General features: G+C 32.6%; 1 protein-coding gene across 5 annotated transcripts in view; it reads left to right on the top strand.

The window, feature by feature from the left end:
* KIDINS220 (kinase D interacting substrate 220) overlaps positions 1 to 19,294 on the top strand; it is a 150,414-nt gene that overhangs the window by 59,599 nt on the left and 71,521 nt on the right. For all 5 annotated transcript variants that reach the window (XM_074288092.1, XM_074288091.1, XM_074288088.1 and 2 more), the window contains 2 exons: positions 1,503 to 1,647; positions 6,786 to 6,948. In XM_074288092.1, the coding sequence (XP_074144193.1) occupies positions 1,503 to 1,647; positions 6,786 to 6,948 (308 nt within the window). The remainder of the gene's footprint in view (positions 1 to 1,502; positions 1,648 to 6,785; positions 6,949 to 19,294) is intronic.

The raw sequence follows: 19,294 nt of genomic DNA, 5'->3' as shown, positions 1-19,294 counted from the left end.
GGAACATAGAAGGTATTATATATAAATGCTTATTCCCTTCTTCCTTTCCCTTCTCCCTGATTGTTGTTTTACCACTTTATCTATCACTAATTTACTGCTTAATATTGTACACAAATGGTTACTACTGGTAAGAGGCAGTGTAAGTAGTGGAATGAGTTCAAGCTACAGAATCAAAGGGTCCAGGTTTGAATTTTGCCCCTTCTTGCTCACTATTCTGTATGACCTGGACCAAATCACTTAAATTTTCTAGGTCCCAGTCTTAGCATCTGAATGGTAATGAAAGATTAGATGGTCTCTAAAATTTCCCCCAAGTTTAAATTCGATCCTTTGATTCTATGATCTTATAGTGGTATGTTTTTTTTTCTTTTTAAATTTTAAAAAATGACTTGATTTCTGGCCCTGAGAAAAAAATGCCTTGAATGATTAGAATAAGGCATTATATGTAAACTCAAAGTGAGTGAAATTAGCTATAGTTTAACCTGTTTTAGATAAAATCAAATAGTAGACGCACAATAAATCTTATTTACATTTAAAGGGGAAATCTGAACTTCAAAAGTCAGACAAACTAGGGTGTAATTATTGTGTTTTTAAAGAGTCAGTTACTCACAATCTAGCATTTTCACTCTTTTTGTTGTTGTTTTCTTTCTCATTTTTCCCATTTTGATTTGATTTTTTCCTATGTAGCAAGATAATTGCATACATATGTATATATTGGATTTAACATATTTTAACATGTTTAACATATTGAATTACTTGCCATCTAGGAGAGGGGATGGGAAGAAGGAAGGGAACATAAGGTTCTGCAAGGATCAGTGTTGAAAAATTATCCATGCATATGTTTTGAAAATAAAAAGCTTTAATAAAAATAAAGGGGTAATTTTTTTTTAAAAATCAGCTTCTTTGGTGGTCATAAGACATGTCTTTTTCCACATTTGGATATATGTTACATTAGCTTAACTCTTTAAAATTGAGTCATACCTATATTTATTTGAAAGTATAAGTAGTGAAACCATAAAATTTGATGGAGTAGATTGCTAATTTTTCACAAAACTTTTGTTATTCAATGAAAACATACTTTCCCTGCCAGTGTGTATCATTTTTATAATTATTTTGATCTTTTTTTTCTGTTGAATATCTGAATTTTTGTGGTAATAAAGCATTGATCAATATATTTTCTTTTTTTAAGAGGTGGGCATCATAGCATAGTTGATAGAGTTCCAGCTTTGAAGCCAGGAGGGCATGAATTCAAGACTTGCCTCTTACACATACTGTCTATCACTCCTGGATGAATCACAATTTCTTTTGCTCAAGACAACTCTTTAACACTATTACTACATAGGAGGTGTCAATTTGGCATTTATGGAGTTTCTTGGCCTGAAACAAAGTCCTATAAAAAATTTCTCATAGCAGAAAAAGGACAGGCCCTATCCCTTTCATTATTTTCTTTTCAAGATTCTGAGACTTGTATGAATGAATTCTTTTTTCCATTGTGTTGTTTATAGGATACTTACCGAAGAAGACAGATGCAGCGGTCCATTACGCGTCAGATGTCTTTTGATCTTACAAAGCTGTTGGTGACAGAAGACTGGTTCAGTGATATTAGTCCTCAGATTATGCGAAGACTACTTAATATTGTTTCTGTTACAGGTGAGACTTTTATTTGTTTTCTTTACCATAGGAAATAATCTCTGACAATTTCAAATGATGTTTTTAGAAACAAGTTAAAGTAACACAATAGACGGTACTTAAAAGATGTTGAGAATGCAGTGGAAATTATTTTTAATACCATTTTTACTGCTTCAAAACCTTATTCCATAAATACAACAAATGCTCAGTGAAATAACAAGAAAGCCATATACCCAAAATTCAGTTTGTGTTTGGGATGTCAAAAAACTGTTCTCCTGTTGATGATTAAACATTTGAAAGCTTAAATGGATCTATAATCTCATTGATAGCAGTTTTTTCTCTAATGACATAGGTCAAAATTCATGTTTGACTGTTCATTCTGAATGGTTTGGGTTTTTTTTTTTTTTTTTTTTTTTTTGTGCTTTAATCATTCACCCCAGGATTCCACTCTATGTGCTATAGGCCTTTCTCAGTTTCTTTTAACATTGGGGATAATAGGAACTATCTAATAGTTTTGCATGTAGTACAAGATGACCAAATGTCTCATGAAATGATGATTCTTGTTATCGTTGGATATATTATAAAATAAATTTCTCCAAAGAATCAGTGATTCATTGTTCCATTTAATCATGATGTCCATTTGCCTTCTGTTTTTATTTATACTGAGAATGTTAATATTCTTTTAGGGGTATATGTTTCTCTTTCCTCACCAACTGACTCCTAACATTTTCCATGTATCTGTTGCATATGTATTTAAAAATATTATACTTGTGGATAGATTAAAATTTCTTTGAAGGCAGGGGTTGTTTCCCTTTTGTCTTGTATAGTGAATGCTTAGCACAGTACATACATGCAACATAGTGGGTGCTGAATAAAAGCTTGTTGATAGATTGATCACTGGCTAAAGATTTCACATTTAGAAAATAAACATTTAAATTATATTTATAAATAGTTTTTATGCCATATGAATCTTAGTTCCCTTTATCACCCTTTTGTGTCACTGTTATTGTGACTTCTAAAGAGTTCCACACTAACTGTGGTGTGGTATTCCTTATTATTTACTCTTATCCCTAGAAAACAGTTTGCTACAATTACTATATTCAAAGCCTTTCCACTTAGTAGAGGATTTTTTCTCTTGGCATAGATATTAAGAATACAGAGTTATTTCTATTCCATGATGAGTCATTAGAGTAGGTTTTTCTAGAGGCTTTTCTTATTATAGGAGAAAAATTTGATTTTGAATTCAGATTAAATTTTATATTTATATAATTTGTTAGGGTAATAATCACAGTGTATAGGATTTAATATTTACAGAACTAGTTTTTATAGTGATTATCTCACTTGCTGAAAAAGAATAAAATTTGAATGTTATAGAAAATAATTGATCAGCATAGATTTATTAAGCCCCTGCCATGCTCCAACCATGTCAATGAGGATGCAAACAGAAAAGAGAGTGAGTTCTTTTGTCAAGGAGTATTTATTCTACTCGAGAAAAGGATATAAGATCTTCACAGATACATATAATGTACATATTTAAAAAATGATTTTTTGGGGGGTAGGAAAAGGGAGGTGATTAGAACTAGCTTAAAGGGCAATCAGAAAAGGCCTTTACAAGTCTGTAGTATTGAAGTTAAGCCTGAAAGGGAGCAGAGTATATATGAGTTCTATATATAGTAGACAACAGGAAGCAGTCCATTTAAATAGATTGCCTGAGTAATTAGGCATCTTGTGGAAAATAATGTGTAATCAGCTTCGGAAAGATAGGTTGGATGACTAGGTAGCACAGTTTACAGAGTTCTGGGCCAAGAGTCAGGAAGAGCTGAGTTCAAATCCAACTTCAGATGCCTAGTAGGTTTGTGATCTTGATTAAGTCACTTGATTTCTCAGCCTCAGTTTTCTTAGCTGTAGAATGGGTGTAATAATATAATAGCATCTGCCTCCCAGAGTAGTTGTAAGAATCACATGAGATAATATTTGTAAAGCACTTAGCAAAGTGTCTGACACATAGTAGCTATTAGATAAATGCTAGCTATTATAATAATTACAATAATAGTAAATATTGCCTAAATTGTGAAGGGTTTTAAATGCCAAAAGTTTGTATTTTATTCTATTGTTATTAGGGAACTATTGAAGTTTTTTGAACATGGGGAGTGTTATGGTCAGATTTGCATTTTAGGAATTTTATAGGATTATGGATTTAGAGCTGAAAAGGATCTTAGGAGTCATGAAGTTTAGCTCTCTGACTTTGCAGATGAGGAAAATGAATCTTAAGACAAGTAGCATGCTTTGTTCAAGATTTTAATAAAGTACCAGAGACAGGATTTGAAAATAGATCTTCCTGACTTCATGCTGTGTTCTGTGTCATGTTGCCTCTTTCACTGGAATATTTCTGTGGAGAATAGATTAGGGAGGGGAAAGAGATGCATGCAGGGGGACCTAGTAGGAGCCAGTGGTTCAGGTGAGGTAATGAGAGCCTGAGCTATGGTAAAGACAAGGAATGAGTGACATGTCTTGGGGGTGGAACTGATGAGAACTTATTGATTATGTAGCAGTGAATTGGAATGAAGACCTGAGGGTAATGTTAATACCATAAACCTATTTGCTACAAATGGAGAAGGTTGAGAAAGGGTTTGTGTAGGGGAATAAACAGTAGGTTCTGTTTTAGGGATGTTCATTTTTAGATACCTAGGGAGTGTCCAGGTAGAAATGTCTAGGGGACATGTCATGGTGAGAGCAGGTGTGGGGCTGCCTGGCAGAGGCAGCCATGGAATGGCGGCAGGGAACTTGAGTTTGTGAATGTGGAAGTGATAGCAAGATCAAGTGTGGGGCCTTCTCTGTGTCGATGAGAGAGGCACTCAGGACTCAGTCTGGGAAAAGGAGTAAGATGGACTGGGTTCGAAAAAGTCTGAGGGGTTGTTGTATATATTTAAGTTTCCTGGTCTGAAGACAGGATTTGAGGAGGATAGAGAGATGGGGTCAGTCATGGAACTCATTGAAGAAAGAAGAGTGTCCTGGAGGTTGTAGATAATAGTTACCAGAATTAATCCTCAAAGTTGGAGAGATAACTGAATAATGGAAATAGAAAGAGAGTCTGGAAGTGATAATGAGTAGAGGGAATGAGTGAAAATACAGCAAGTGCCAGAAAGACTGGCCACATCAAGGAAGAAGCAAAATTTCAGCGAGCCAGCAGATGAAACAAATGGAAAGGAAAAGTTCCTGATGAAAACAAGTTCCTTACGTACAGAGCCCTATTCATGAGAGCACTATGGAGAAGATGGGTAGCTTTAAAATGCAACCTTGGTGGGAGTTATGTTGAAAAGACTGAGAATAAGAGAGCAGCAGAGGGCAGTGAAGAACCTAGTTTGTATAAAGACTGTTGAGATTCAAGATGGTTGAAATGGGGATGGTATGACTGTGGGAGTTGGTTAAATGATTGTGGAAGGGATTAGCATCTGGGTGGTTTTGTGGGGGATCTGGTAGGATAGTGTTCCTTTCCTATGACTGTAGGCATATTAGGCCAGAGGAAAGGGGAAGGGAATAGGAATGGATGATATTTTGCTTAACTGGGGGGGATCTGCTCTGGCAGTTAGAGGCCAGGTCAAGAAATTTGCACATGATGGAAGAAATCAGTCTGATTTTCTGAAGGAAGGAAGAGTCTATGGCAGGAAACTGGCTTAGTACCATCTTCTCTTTTATACCAACCCTCCCCACTCACAATTTTAGATTATTCTTTGCTCCCCACTGTTCCTCACATATTCTCCCTTCTTTGAGGAACTCCATCTGCAACTTCTCCTTTGAAATTCATTCAATCAAAATTTATCACCCAGCTTATATCATAATGGCAATCTTCCCCCTTTCCTCCTCCATCCCCCTCAGTCATTTAAGAAAAATTAAGAATTAAAGTTTTAAAATGAGACTGTCTGAGTGTTTTTTTTTTTTGCATTAAGTTGTGCCTGGGCATATACACATACACAGGTATATCCACAGGTATATCCACATGATTGAGTCATTTCTGGAATGTTCTCTGGTTCAGTTTTTCTGGGGGTCTCTGGAGCAGCCTTCCTTTCAGTTCAGTAATCACCACAAGTACAGCCAGGTGTTAAAGTCCATATCCTTTATTATCTCTTTCAAAGTCTTGTCTCCTTTCCTGGGGCCCGGTTAACTTTCTTAAAGGCCTATCTCTTTCCTTGGTTTCGAGAGCTATAGCTTCTTCTTCTTTGCCCTCTGAATCTCTCTGAATGAATCCTGGCTGAGGCTCCTAGCTTATAGGCCCCACACTGAATATATATCAATCATTACATCACTAGGAAACCATTATTTGTTGTAGGATTAAATCAATCATACTGAACCATGCTAAACTAGATTATCTCTATGAATTCCATTGACTTAGCACCTTGTAAGAATCCTTTGTTTCAAGTTCAGAGTCCTGGCCCATAACACATTTATATAGTATAAACAACATGCAAATAAGTACTGTGTCAGAATTATTTATCCGAAAAAATTTTCCCTAATCATTTTCATTTCTAAGTGCCAGAGTAGTAATATACTTAAATCCTTTAAATTTTCTGCATAATATCTATGGAGTTCATTTTCATTGTTGTGGTTTTGTTTAAATGTTTTCAGGATCTTACCTGTTTTTTTTTTTTAATTTAAAACAAAAATCTTTTATTTATGAATCCCAGTCTCTAAAGTACCAGAGATTTATGTAATCTAAATTACTTTATTAATCAGCATAACCTATTTCATAAATCTAGTTTGTACTTGCTACATATATGATGCATATATGAATCATATCTAACGTAAGTAGTATTAGAGTTCTTGAAATGGACAGCTAGATACACATGATCTTAGGAAAGCTTAGGCTATTACATTTCTGGAGTGAACATAAGAAAACCCTTTTCATATAGATTTATGAGAGCTTGGTTTTCATGTGTATGTATGAAGTATCTCCCAAAAAATTGTTAGCCTATCTATAATAAGGTTATTTTATAGTCAAATAATTACTTAAAGAAGATAAAAATCATTGTCTACCATACTTGGTGTTTCACTTTATTTAGAGCAAAGTTAAATTATCTAATTTGTCTCTTAGACAGTTTGCTCTTTTTTTTTGGCTTTTGCTTATGTTAATTTATAAAATGTTATGCTTTCATATTCTATAGGACGATTATTGAGAGCCAATCAAATTAGTTTCAACTGGGATAGGCTTGCTAGCTGGATCAACATTACAGAACAATGGCCCTACCGAACGTCATGGCTTATACTGTATTTGGAGGAAACTGAAGGTGTTCCAGATCAAATGACATTAAAAACCATCTATGAGAGGTATAATAACTAACTTATACTTTTTTATATCTTTAAGTTGAGTTGAAATTATAGTTAAAAGTTAAAAGTGTTCTGGGAGAATATGCAAAATGAGTATTTGTATATTGAATCAAATTTTCCTTTTGATATTTACTATAATTTCAAAGTGGTATGTTCCCATTTATTCTTTGGTGCCAATACATAGTAGAATCAGCATTTTCAAATTGGAATATTTTGCCTTTATCTGTATAGCACATATATGACAATTTCCCCAAATTTAATACTATACATTCTTATAGATGGACATATGCAAACGTATAAACATATGCCAAAATATATAATAAAATTCCCTTTTCATTGAGTGTTCTTATTTACTACAAGGAATAATGAAAACACTCACATAACTATTCTGGTTATTTAGGGGAGTGTCATTCTTGGAAGACCTATTTGGAAGTGCTTTCTCAGGTAGCTTAGAAAATACTACTTGTCTTTGATTATCATTAAATTATAAAAATATTGGTAGCCCATTAAATTAAGTTGTGTGTGTTACTTGATAAATTTTAGACATACATTGATCCTAATGAAGTTTAAATTAAAGAGATTCATTTAATTTCTTTATCTAGTAAGTGTTGACTAATTATAGTTCTGAGTCAAAATAAAACATCTGATTTTGTGATATATATATTTGGTCAGATTTACAAATTGGACCTTACGTGAATGTGATTTAAAGTGAAATTTATCTGTAGTTACTCAGCAAGCATTCCATTGTGTTCTTTGATAGTTCAAAAAAGTTTATAAGATGAAAAATGATCAAGTGATAAACTCATCCATATCCACTGCCCTCCATATCTAGTTATTTTGCCTAATCTACTCTCTCAAGATGTCCGTCCCCTTTTCTTGGTTTTTAAAATCTTTCACAATTTAATCCCAACTTTCTTCTAGCCTTATTTTACATCCTTATACTTTCTACCTTTTAATCATAATGATTTGTTCTTATTTATTGAACTCAGAATCTTGACTTCCACCTATGTGACTTTGCAAACAATTTCATGGAAATGCTATTTCTTCTTGTCTCTGCTTCTGATGAACTTCATTTAAGGTTCCGTGTTAGGTTCTTACTAAGTGCTAATGAGATAATGAGATATTAGGTTCTTACTAAGTGCTAAGTCGGTACTTGACAATTCTCTAGTTCTGGCCTTTACTGGGAGTTTACTTGTGAATTCCTGGGGAAGAGCTTGCATGCTTAGGAGGAGCAAGTTCATTGGTTGAAATAATTTTTCCCAGAAGCCCTTGCATTATCCCATGCCCATTCTCTGGGAGGATAAAAGAGGGAAGTCACTACTCTGGACCAGAGTTAACGGCAACTGTCTGGAGACAACGGTTCTCTACAAGAAGAAGCATTTGTCCGAGAGATTTGAGTTGACACAGCAGATCTCCCAGAGAGCGATCGGCAGCTTCTGGAGAGAACAGCATGTTACAGTTCAGTTCATCTACTACTTTCTGTAAGAAACCTTTTCCCACCTTCTGTTTTCTTTTCCTTCTCAAGTCATATTTTTGTGTCAGCTCATGGTTTTTATCTTCCCAGTAGAAGATAAATTCCTTGAAGGAGAGGGACTGTTTTTCATCTGTAAGGAATACACTACTAGCACAGTGTCATACAAATAGTAAGCAGTTAAATGCTTGTTGGATTAGATGGTGTTGATATTGCTTGAAATACTCATAGATATAGTCTTGCCATTGTAAAGGAAAAATTATGCTTTTTACAGACCAGAAGTTTAGAACTTAGAAATAATTAACATATGATAATGAAAATTATTTTACGAGTTAAGAATATGGACATTAGGTTTGTAGGTTTTCTGTACATTTTAGTGGTCGGCTTCTCATTCTTTTAGTTTCATTTCAAAAGTCTATTAACTATAGACAACCTACAGTGTTCTGTCCTGGATCTTCTTTATTTCTCCCTCTTTACTACTTCACTTGGGGATCCTTCAGAACCCATAGATTTAATTACCATCTCTATGCTGATTATTCTTAAATCTGACTGTCCTATTCCATTCTGTCTGCTGACCTCCAATATCATGTCTCCAACTGCCTTTCAGATGCCTTGAACTGTATGTAGGTCTTAAATTTAACATGTTTAGAACAGAACTCACTATTTTTCCTCCTAAACTATCTTCCCTTCCTCTTCCCTATTGTAGGAAGCAACATCATTTTTCCAGCCCTTTTAGCTTATAACCTGAGTCATCCTAGATTCCCTACTCTCTCCTTACATCATATTTATGTTGTTACCAGGGCCTTTTGATTTTACTTTTGCAATACTTTTTCAATATACCTCCTTGTTACCACTCTAATACAGATACTCATCACCTTATACTTGGATTGTTGTAATAACCTGCTATGGATCTGCCTTCTTCAAGTTTCTTCCCCTAACAATTTATCTTCCTTTTAACCATTAAAGTGATTTTCCTAAAACACAAGTCTTCTCATATCATCTACCTTACTTAACTTCTCATCTCCAAGAACATAGAAAATGCTCTTTTGGATTCAAAGCCCTTTATAACTTAGCCACATCTTATTTTTCCAGTTTTCTTATACTTTACTCCCCAACATGTTCTCTTTGATACAGTGATTGTAGGCTTCTGGATGTTCTATAAACAAGGTGTTTCTTTTTTTTTTTTTTTTTTCACTCTGGGCATTTTCTCTAGTTTTCCTTGGTAGCTCTCTCTTTATTTATGCCTTCTAATTCTATGGTTTCTCTTAAGTCCCAACAAAAAATCTAATCTTCCATAGGAAGCTTTTCTCAACCTCTCAATTCTAGTGCATTTCCTCTCAGTCATATTCTATTTATCCTATATGTCTCTTTTATTGTTATATATGCTTGTTTGTTGTCTCCCTGACTAAGTGGTGAGCTCCTCAAAGGAAGGAATTATCTTTACTTCTTTTTGATTCCCTAGCCCTTAGCTTAGAATATGGGATTTAGTAAATATTTAATATTTTAAAAATTATTTTATTGATTATTTAACATGCTATGAATTTACTGTTATTTATCATTTAATATTAAGGATTTTTTAGCATTGATCATTATTTTATAGTCATACTTCTCATGTAATAGGCTATTAGTTGTTGAATTAATGAATTGTTCAGAGTTGAAGTTAGTAATTTGAGGTAAAGTATAAGTTATTTATTTTCTTGACATATTAAGGGTAACAAAAATATTGTGGTGGAATTTTATTTTGGTCACTTTAAATTCATGTTCTCAACTTTCAGCTAAATGTTTTCTTTCCATTTATGTATTATAAGATTTAACATTTATATTCTGTACATTCTCCTCTCTATTCCAACAAAAAATAATAATAATAATATTGGACTAATAAAGATATGATCACATCAAGTTGGATGTTCCTTCAAAATATGCAAATTATAGATCATAATCTATCCATACTTGCCCATCTTTTGTTACTCTTGTCCATGGCCTCCCATAATTTCAACACAAAGGTTACTGGCCTTTCCTGATTTCTCTTGATTTCATGAGGATGGAGCACTCTATCTGGGTCCTTGTCATTCCTCCCCTTTATCACATTACCATTTTCTCTTTGCATTTTTCCTGATGACCTAATTTATTCCTTTCTCTTTTAAACTATTTCATTGGTTATATGTTGTGGTCTCCACAAACCTACCTTATACCTCTCAATTTCATCATTTTCAATTTATTGTAGACTGCACCATGTATCACAGGCATAGGTCAACTCTGGCACAATATTGGTGTTAAATAAATAAGCCTTTGTTTCTGGGAGCTGGTGGGATTATTAAAGGAGCTTTTTTGTTTTTTGAAGATACTCCATCCTGCTCTCCCTTTCTAATTCTGAGCCTAGGTCAATCCATTTATGCTTTAAACCTATAATATAAATACCCATATACAATCTATTTAGATTATCCATCTGTCATAATCTTAGCAGAGGGTATTCTTTATCCCAGTTGGCTTTTTTATTTTCTGGATGTGGAGACTAAACTTTTTCAGTGGTTATATTATTTATTTCAGGAGCCATTGTGGTCAGTACAAAGTTTAATTCTCCCTCACAGTGTCATCTACAAGCAGGAGCATCTAGAGGAGTTCACCGTTTAGAACGTTCTTCTTCATTTAGACTTTGTACAGTATTACTCCATTACAGTGGCAAATACTTTGAGCATAAGGAAACCCCTCTTTTTTATGCCTTACTTCATATTTATTAACAGAATAATTGAACAACATTATATCTGTTTCTGTATCGTTCAAGTAACCTTGAATGATATTTGTTGAATGGATAGGAGGCACCTGGTTAGAAAAAAGTCTTCAAAATGGTATCCTACTATTCCAACTAACATATTTTTCTATTATCAATAAATATTAAGCAGAGTGGGATCATATATATCCTACCTGTTTCAATTAATTTGGAGGTGAAGATATGATTAATTGTAGAATGTCACTTTTAAAAAAATGTTTTGTTTTTTCCCACTTACATGTAAAATAATTTTTGATATTAAAAAAAGTTTTAGGTACCAAATTATATCCCTCTTTTTCTCCTCTCCCCCTCCTTGGTAAGCAATCTAATGTGTGATCATTTATAATATTTCTACATTAGTTATTCTGTGAAAGAAAACTCAAAGAAAGAAAGGAAGAAAGAAAGGAAAAGAGAAAGAAAGAAGAAATATACTTCTGTCTATATAGAGACAACATCATTTCTTTCTCTGGGAGGCAAATAGCATTTTTCATCCTGAGTTTTTGAGGTTATCTTGGATCACTATTGTTGAGAATAGCAAAGTGGTAGAGCTAAAGATATATCCTGTTCACGGAAAATAACTAGATACAAATAAGATATATGCAGGACAAATTGGAGATAATCTTAGAAGAGGCACTAATGAGGAATCAGGAAAATCTTTCTCTAGAAGGTGAAAATTTAGCATAGGAAGATCACTTTGGTAGCTGAGTGAAGATGGCATAGTTGGATAAACATTGTGGTAGGGATGCCATTCTGAAGATTATTATAATACTTCAGGTGTGAGGTGATAAGTACCAGCACCAGGAAGAGAAGGGTATATATGTGTTTATCTCTTGAGCTGTAAAGTGATGGGCTTGGATTAGGTGATCTAAAAAATCCTTTTTATCATTTTAGAATGCTATCCTTTATTTTAAATTGTTGTTATTTTTGTCCACCTTCTTATGCCAGTTGGCAAATACACACAGTGTTGCTGAGTGAGGCTTTTTGTCTCCATGTTTTGGTCATTGATTTACAATAGTTAAAGTTTTATACTAAATTATTGTAGTTTATGCCAATCTCATTTCTGCTATTCATTGCCTATTGTCATTATCAGTAACTTAAGTAGTTCAGGATCTCACATTTATAATATCAGTTACAAATTTAAAAATTATAGATAACCTAAAACATCTTATTTCTAGTTGTTTTTATATAAATAGGGTGAAACACTTAATTAGCTTTATAACTTTGGAACTTTTTTATAAAACTGGTTCGTCATTCTGGAAAACTCATAGTTGACTTATAAATACCATTTTAAAGCATTTCACATCTAATGTGTGTAGGCTTTGTTTGTTTCAATAGTTCTTTGGCATGGAAGAGCTTGGGAGTAGATAACATATACAAATATTTCAAAGAGATGCAAAAGTATTAAATTAATATTGTGGGTGAAATGTGCAGTAATAATGCATATACATTTATCATTATTTTTAAAATGCACCTGATAATTTTAAAAGATCACATAGCTCTTACAGATTTCTATCTCTGAAAAAGAATCATTCACATCTACTTTTAAAAACATTAACACTATAAATTACTGTTTAGCACATAGATGTGAAACTTTACAATAAGTACTTTAAAAATGTTTGCTAATTTTTTTTCTGAATGTTACCTACTAAAATTTTTGCTCTAGTGTTATAAAGTATTCGTGGTCTTTTATCCCTTTCATGGATTTTCATTCTTCGAAGTCTTACCTTGTTTAAATATTTTAAAAAATATATTAAGTAAGGATTCCAGTAGATGGCAGTGCTGTATAATTATTTAGAGCCTTTGTGAAGAATTAAATTCTATCTGGTCTTTCATACTTCAGAAAACCATTTTTCTGTTTGCAAAATTAATGACTTGATTTCTTTCCTCTTGGTACTGTTATAATATTTAATTTTATTACCAAAAATTAAATGCTTCTGTCTTTATATAAGTACTTAATTATGAATGTTCAGTAGACTATAACAAAGTAATTTTGTATAATTAAAAAGTTAAACTTCAAATATCTTTTGCAAAACATTTGACTTTAATTTATTACAAAATATCTGCACTATTTAATGTAGCATTTGTGTCAATACTTAATTTCTTTTCTTTAAACGAGTAGTAATAATTGAATTAAGCATGGCATATACCTTCATCATTCTTTATCATTTAGAAACCAATTGTTTGCCCTTGGAGAAAAAAAGATGTTAGAGAGATTGAGTGACTATTTTATAGACAAACTATGGACCCTGGTTGAAGTTTCAGGAGACACTTAGGAGGGAAAGCAATGTTTAAATTGGATGGCATATCTATGGAATTAGTGTCTTGGGGACATCTTCACTGGGGAAAGATATTTGAACTTCATGAGCTGTAGTTGTATTCTATTGGAATAATTCCCTCCTGTTTTTCTGTTTTAAAGTGAAACAAGGAAGTGAGAAAGGATATAATTAAAATTATCTGAAATTTATGTATATTAAAACTTAATAGGATTAGCATATATTTATGTTGTGTTATGCAACTTAAGGAATGTTTTCAGAACTCTCTGAGGATAGATGTTTCCACTGTGTTGTTCATTGTGCTGTAGGAAAAATTTCTGAGAAGTCAAGTGATCCCCTTGCCAGGGATCCTATGACCAATAAGTGATGGAATTCCAGTCTCTTTTTTTCTTTTAAAACAATTGTTTGACTTTCTGAACTTAGCAATTAACAAATATAAACTTTTTGCATATGTTGGGAAGGGGAAATGAGAAATGTATATGAAACTGCAAATTTCTGTTACATAATCTGTTGTATTTTAGAAGTATATATAATACAGCATGTTAATTTAAGACTATTCCACTTGTTTCTTTCTCAAAGAACTTCTTTATAATTCAATCTATAGCTTCTGTTGATCTTTCTGTGAAGTCCTGGGCTGGTTGAAAAAGAATGTAATATTTCTCTTTGAATTTCTCTATCGTTGTTCAATCTGATATTCTTTTAGATAACCATTAGATTGTATTTTGAAGAATTTGTATCTTCCATGAACTGTCATGCTTCTGTTTAGTGCTATTTTATTCAGTGATCTTTCAATCATATAATTTTTAAAGATGATATAATTGGATATCAGCGAACTTTTACTCTTTCTTATTCCCATGCATTTGCTTCAGTACATTTTATAGAAAAATTGAAATGGCATGCTGCCATTAGACTTTAGTGTTAGTGATCATTATTAGTATCTTATTAATATAATAGTTTACATTGCTTCTATTATTGAATATGTATTTTATAATTTGAAAATGTTTATATAGAGCAATTATTTCTAAAGTGCTTATTGTATTTTGAAAGCCTTTTTTGGCCAAATGAGAAAATCATGTCTCAGTTTAGTGCTCATTTTAAATGAAGTTTTTTCTATTGATTTTTATAATTCCTGTAAGGTTTTTTGATTATAAGAGTACAAAAATAGCTGATAGGATGTACAGTTTCTTCAACTTTTAGTTGACAGAAAATCAGAAAAAGTAGTTAATATTGGATGACAAAATTGGAATTTTTCTCCCCTTTTTCCTTTCGTTTCAATAGGCAAAATGAGAAGATGAATTTTAATAAGGATAAATATTATTTGCTACATTTGCCTTTATAAGCAATTATAGAAATTGTAACTAAGACTTAGAAAGCAGTTCAGATGAAAGAAACTTCGAGCATTTTATTGTACTTTATGGTGTTAATATGAATTATGAGTTAGCAGTATGATGTTATATCCAAATGTAAGCTTTGTCTACCATTGATGATAGCTTATATGATATATTAAGATTTACAAAATACTTTGTTATGATAATTCTTTTAGGTAAATAGTACAAGTATCATTGTTCTCACTTTGTAGATGAGGAAGCTAAGAAATTGAGTTTCATTCTAGAATTCTGACTATAAGAAGAGATGCTTGTTGGCGTGTAAACCTAGAAAAGTGGGTGCTCTTTAAAAATATTGTTTTTGGTTTTTTTTAACCAGAAAAGGAAAACTATAATGGACTTGTTAGACACTGCAGCATTGCCATAGTCTGTTTGCAGATGTGAAGGTTCTATAGGATTGTGCTTGGGTCTTCCTTTTCCTCCTCTGCTGTAGGTATAAGGTTACCATATAACTTATTTGGAGAGGCACTTGACAATAAATGAAGAAATCATAATGGGTAAAAGAAAATGTTTAAGCTCCCTTATTTTTAAATATATTAAAATTTTTTAAAAAGATCTCTTTATTTCAATTGCTGTAGGTAGTGGCCCTTCTTTAATTACCTTGGTAAGATTACTTGACAAAAAAAGCCAAAACTTTTTTTACTCACCAATTTTAAAAGGGTGTAAAACAATATTTGCACTATCTATTTAACAGAGTTATTTTGAAGAAAATGTTTTACAAACTATAATATTAAGAGGAATTTATTAAGCACTTAGTAGATGGCAGGCTCTAGGAATACCAAGACAAAATTGAAATTATTTCTGTTTTCAAGGAGCCTACATTCTGTAAAGGAAATAATGTAAAACTACATATAATATATATATATATATATATATATATATATATATATATATATATATATACACATATATATATATATATATATATACATATATATATATATATATATATGTATATATGTATATATATATATATATATATATATATGTGTGTGTGTGTGTGTGTGTGTGTGTGTGTATATATGTGTATATATATATATATATGTACAAAAAAAATACAAAATGACAGAGTGATGGGAATAATAGCAGCTAGAGTGTGGGGAAATCTTCATCTAGGAGGTTGTCAGTAGATTGAGCTTTGAAGAAAACTAAGGATTTCAAGAGATGTAGATGAGGAAAATGTCCATTTTGGAAATGGCAGATTATTGCAGTAAGGCCCGGAGATAGATGAAAGATAAAATTTTATTTGTGAGGACTTGCAAGATCAGTTTGACTCAACCATGGAGTGAATGAAAAGGGGATAAATATGTAACAAGTATGGAAAAGTAGTGTGGAGTTTAGTTGTGAAGGACTTAGCAAATGCCAGACAAAAAGAGTTTCTGTTTCATCCATGAGGCATCTAAGACTGATGGTTTTTTGAATAATGTGATGTTTTATGACATATGGTCATATAGCATCATGGGAAGAAAACTGATGTGCCACAAATAGATTTTTATGGAAGAGAGAGCTAAGAATCTTTGAAGATCTGCAGAATTTTCCAAATGCAGTCCTTTCAGTCTCCTCCCATTTTCTTTAGGAGGAGTTATTGTGCCAATACAGTGCTTGCCAAAGACATCTTTATTATTAGACTAACTCAGAAAATAATTCCAGCTGAATTTTATAATTTGTATCAAGTATCCTCTGCTTTAGAAAGTGGCTGTGAGACTTTAGAAAGTGGCTGTGAGACTTGCTGAGGAATCTTTGGCGTATTTTAGAGCTTGATACAATCAGCACATGGTCATCCAGAAGCACTGAAATTTTCCTTGTACATAAGGAATCGTTCATTTGAATTCAGCTCAGTACATTCTCTGTAGCAGTGACAAACATTTTTGGTCAGTAGTATACGTTTAATGTTTTATGCTGTAATGAATTCTTTTTCTAAATTTCATTTGCGGAATGATCTTCTGCATGGATGAAAATGTTTAAATGCATTTGTGGAAAATATAGTTTTATTGCTTTAAAAAATCTGATTGAGAAGATATTAGTAAGTTACACTTATATCTTCCTCCTCCTCCTCCTTCTCTTCTTCTTCTTCTTCTTCTTCTTCTTCTTCTTCTTCTTCTTCTTCTTCTTCTTCTTCTTCTTCTTCTTCTTCTTCTTCTTCTTCTTCTTCTTCTTCTTCTTCTTCTTCTTCCTTCTTCTTCTTCTTTCTTCTTTCTTCTTTCTTCTTTCTTCTTTCTTCTTCTTCTTTCTTCTTCTTTTTCTTTTTTTTTAATTCCCTGGCTAGCATCTTACTGTACTCTTCCCAGTTTCTAGTTCTGGAACCATAATTAGATCAGTACTGCATTGCTCTTAGAAAGGGCTTGTCACTCTACTGTCCTATGAGTCTTCCAATTATTACTGTAACTTTGCAAACCATAATACCCTTCTGTTACCTCTCTCCAAGATGACTTGTCATCCTCTATTAATATATAAGCTTCTTGAAGGTAAAGATAGATGGCCTTTGCTTATTTCAAGAGTATCTTTTGGTGAAAATATGTGTAAAGAACACACAATTATCTTGTAGTTATTATTAATTTTAAAAAAAAGGTATCAAAAAAGTTAGTTTTTAATTAACAAAAATCCTTGTTCTCCTTCTATCTGCATCCTTTTTAAATTGGGAACAAAAGAAAGATAAAAACAATTTTAAATATGAATAGTGTGTTGATACAAATATCTACTTTGGGCATGTCAAAAAAGAATCTTGCTCATTTTGTACTCTGGGCCCTTCATCTTTCTATCAGGAGAGTAGTTTCATTAGTCCTCTGGAATTATATTTGGTTATTACATCAGTATGAGTTCCTATTTCTTTCAAAGTTGTTTGCATTTATCATTACTATCATCCTATAAATTGTTTTCCTGTTAAACAATCTTCTTTATAGCAAATAGTACTCCATAACATTTATATAGCATAACTCATTCTTTACCACCCAAAAAAAGCTATAAATATTTTTATGTGTATTTACTTGCTTTTGCTTCAGCATGTTTTCCCTTCTTTTAATTCCCTCTTCCTCCTTCTCTTCTTTTTTCTCTATTTCTTTTTTGAGTGAAAAGTATTTCTGTACTCAATTCTGTATGTAGTCTTCCTTACACAATGGCATTTTGACTAGGTAGAATAAAGTAGATGTAAAAGCTTTTCTCCATTTAATCCTTAGATGATATTGGTGGGGAAAATGAATTGTTTATTATTCCAAGTAAATTTTTTTTCAACTAATGTTGGTCCAAACTGGAAAAACATAGTTTACTTTTTGAAGTCTAAATTATAAGAATTGGTATTGTGCATGATATCAGCTTCCATTTATTTATTGTCTCTTTGCAGATAACTTTCAAATCTGAAAATTATTTTCCAAATTCCCAGTCCCATATAACTAGTAACATCATAAACATGTCCAATTGGATATTCTTTTGGCATATTAAACTCCAAACAAGTTAGAAAAAACAGAGCTTCTTATCCTCCCTATTTCTATTGATGATACACCATCCTTCTGTTCATTGAAGTTCACAACTCGGAAGTCATCTTTAACTCTTTACTTTTCATTTTATCCTTCATTATCTAATTACTTGCCACCTCTTGTCATTTATTCTGTGGTGTAAACACATTTGAATCTACCTTACAACAATCCTCTTTTCTCTACTCATGAACCAGTTGACCTTCCTATTTCCTTTCTTCAATTTGTTCACCATGTAGCTGTCTGTCAAAATAATTTTTTAAAGCATAGGCTTTACCACATCATTTGTTTAAGAATTTTCAGTCGCTCTTCATTGATTCTGGGATAAAACAGAAAAAAATAAAATGGAAACTCTTATTTAACACCATTAGCTGACCTTCCTAGACTTATTTCAACTTAATGCCTCCTGTTTAATATTCATCAGGAAAGTCATAAAGATGGTAAATGCATTCTAAGAGTAGTTACATGTCCTTTCCAGGACTAATGGTAGTAATGCTTTGAGTAATATTCCCAGAGTAAATGTCAGAAAGCAAGTTGGGGCCAGCAGGAGTGCATGGCTGGGATGGATTACTGAAGATGGGAAATTTGATCTATTCTGAGACCAGCTCATTATAGTGGACTGTGGCAGTCTACTATATTTATTTACCAATCAGCTTCAGGGTGGTAATTTCACAGTTTTGTGAATTAAGTCTCCCAAAGCAAGGTCTTTGGTTGGAGGTGTAGCAAGTATGGAGAGTACAGTGTGTAGCTGGGTGACAGAAGATTGCCATGTTCTTCTCTAAGGTCGCATGAAGGGCATTAAATCCATATAATATGAAAATAGGTTGAAATAAGTAGGAATATTTCAACTGGGGAGAAAACTGAGGTGCAAGGGGAGAGGAAAGAGAGAAACAGACGGGATCTCTTTAAGCCATCTTCAGGTATTTGAAGGGCTATTGTGAGGAAGAAGCTCAACTTTATCTGTTTTATTTATGTTTGATATC

Source organism: Sminthopsis crassicaudata, chromosome 2 (assembly GCF_048593235.1).
Source record: "Sminthopsis crassicaudata isolate SCR6 chromosome 2, ASM4859323v1, whole genome shotgun sequence".
Classification (NCBI taxonomy): Eukaryota; Metazoa; Chordata; class Mammalia; order Dasyuromorphia; family Dasyuridae; genus Sminthopsis; species Sminthopsis crassicaudata.
Note: the sequence above shows the minus strand (reverse complement) of the source record. Positions and strands in the feature narration are given on the sequence as shown.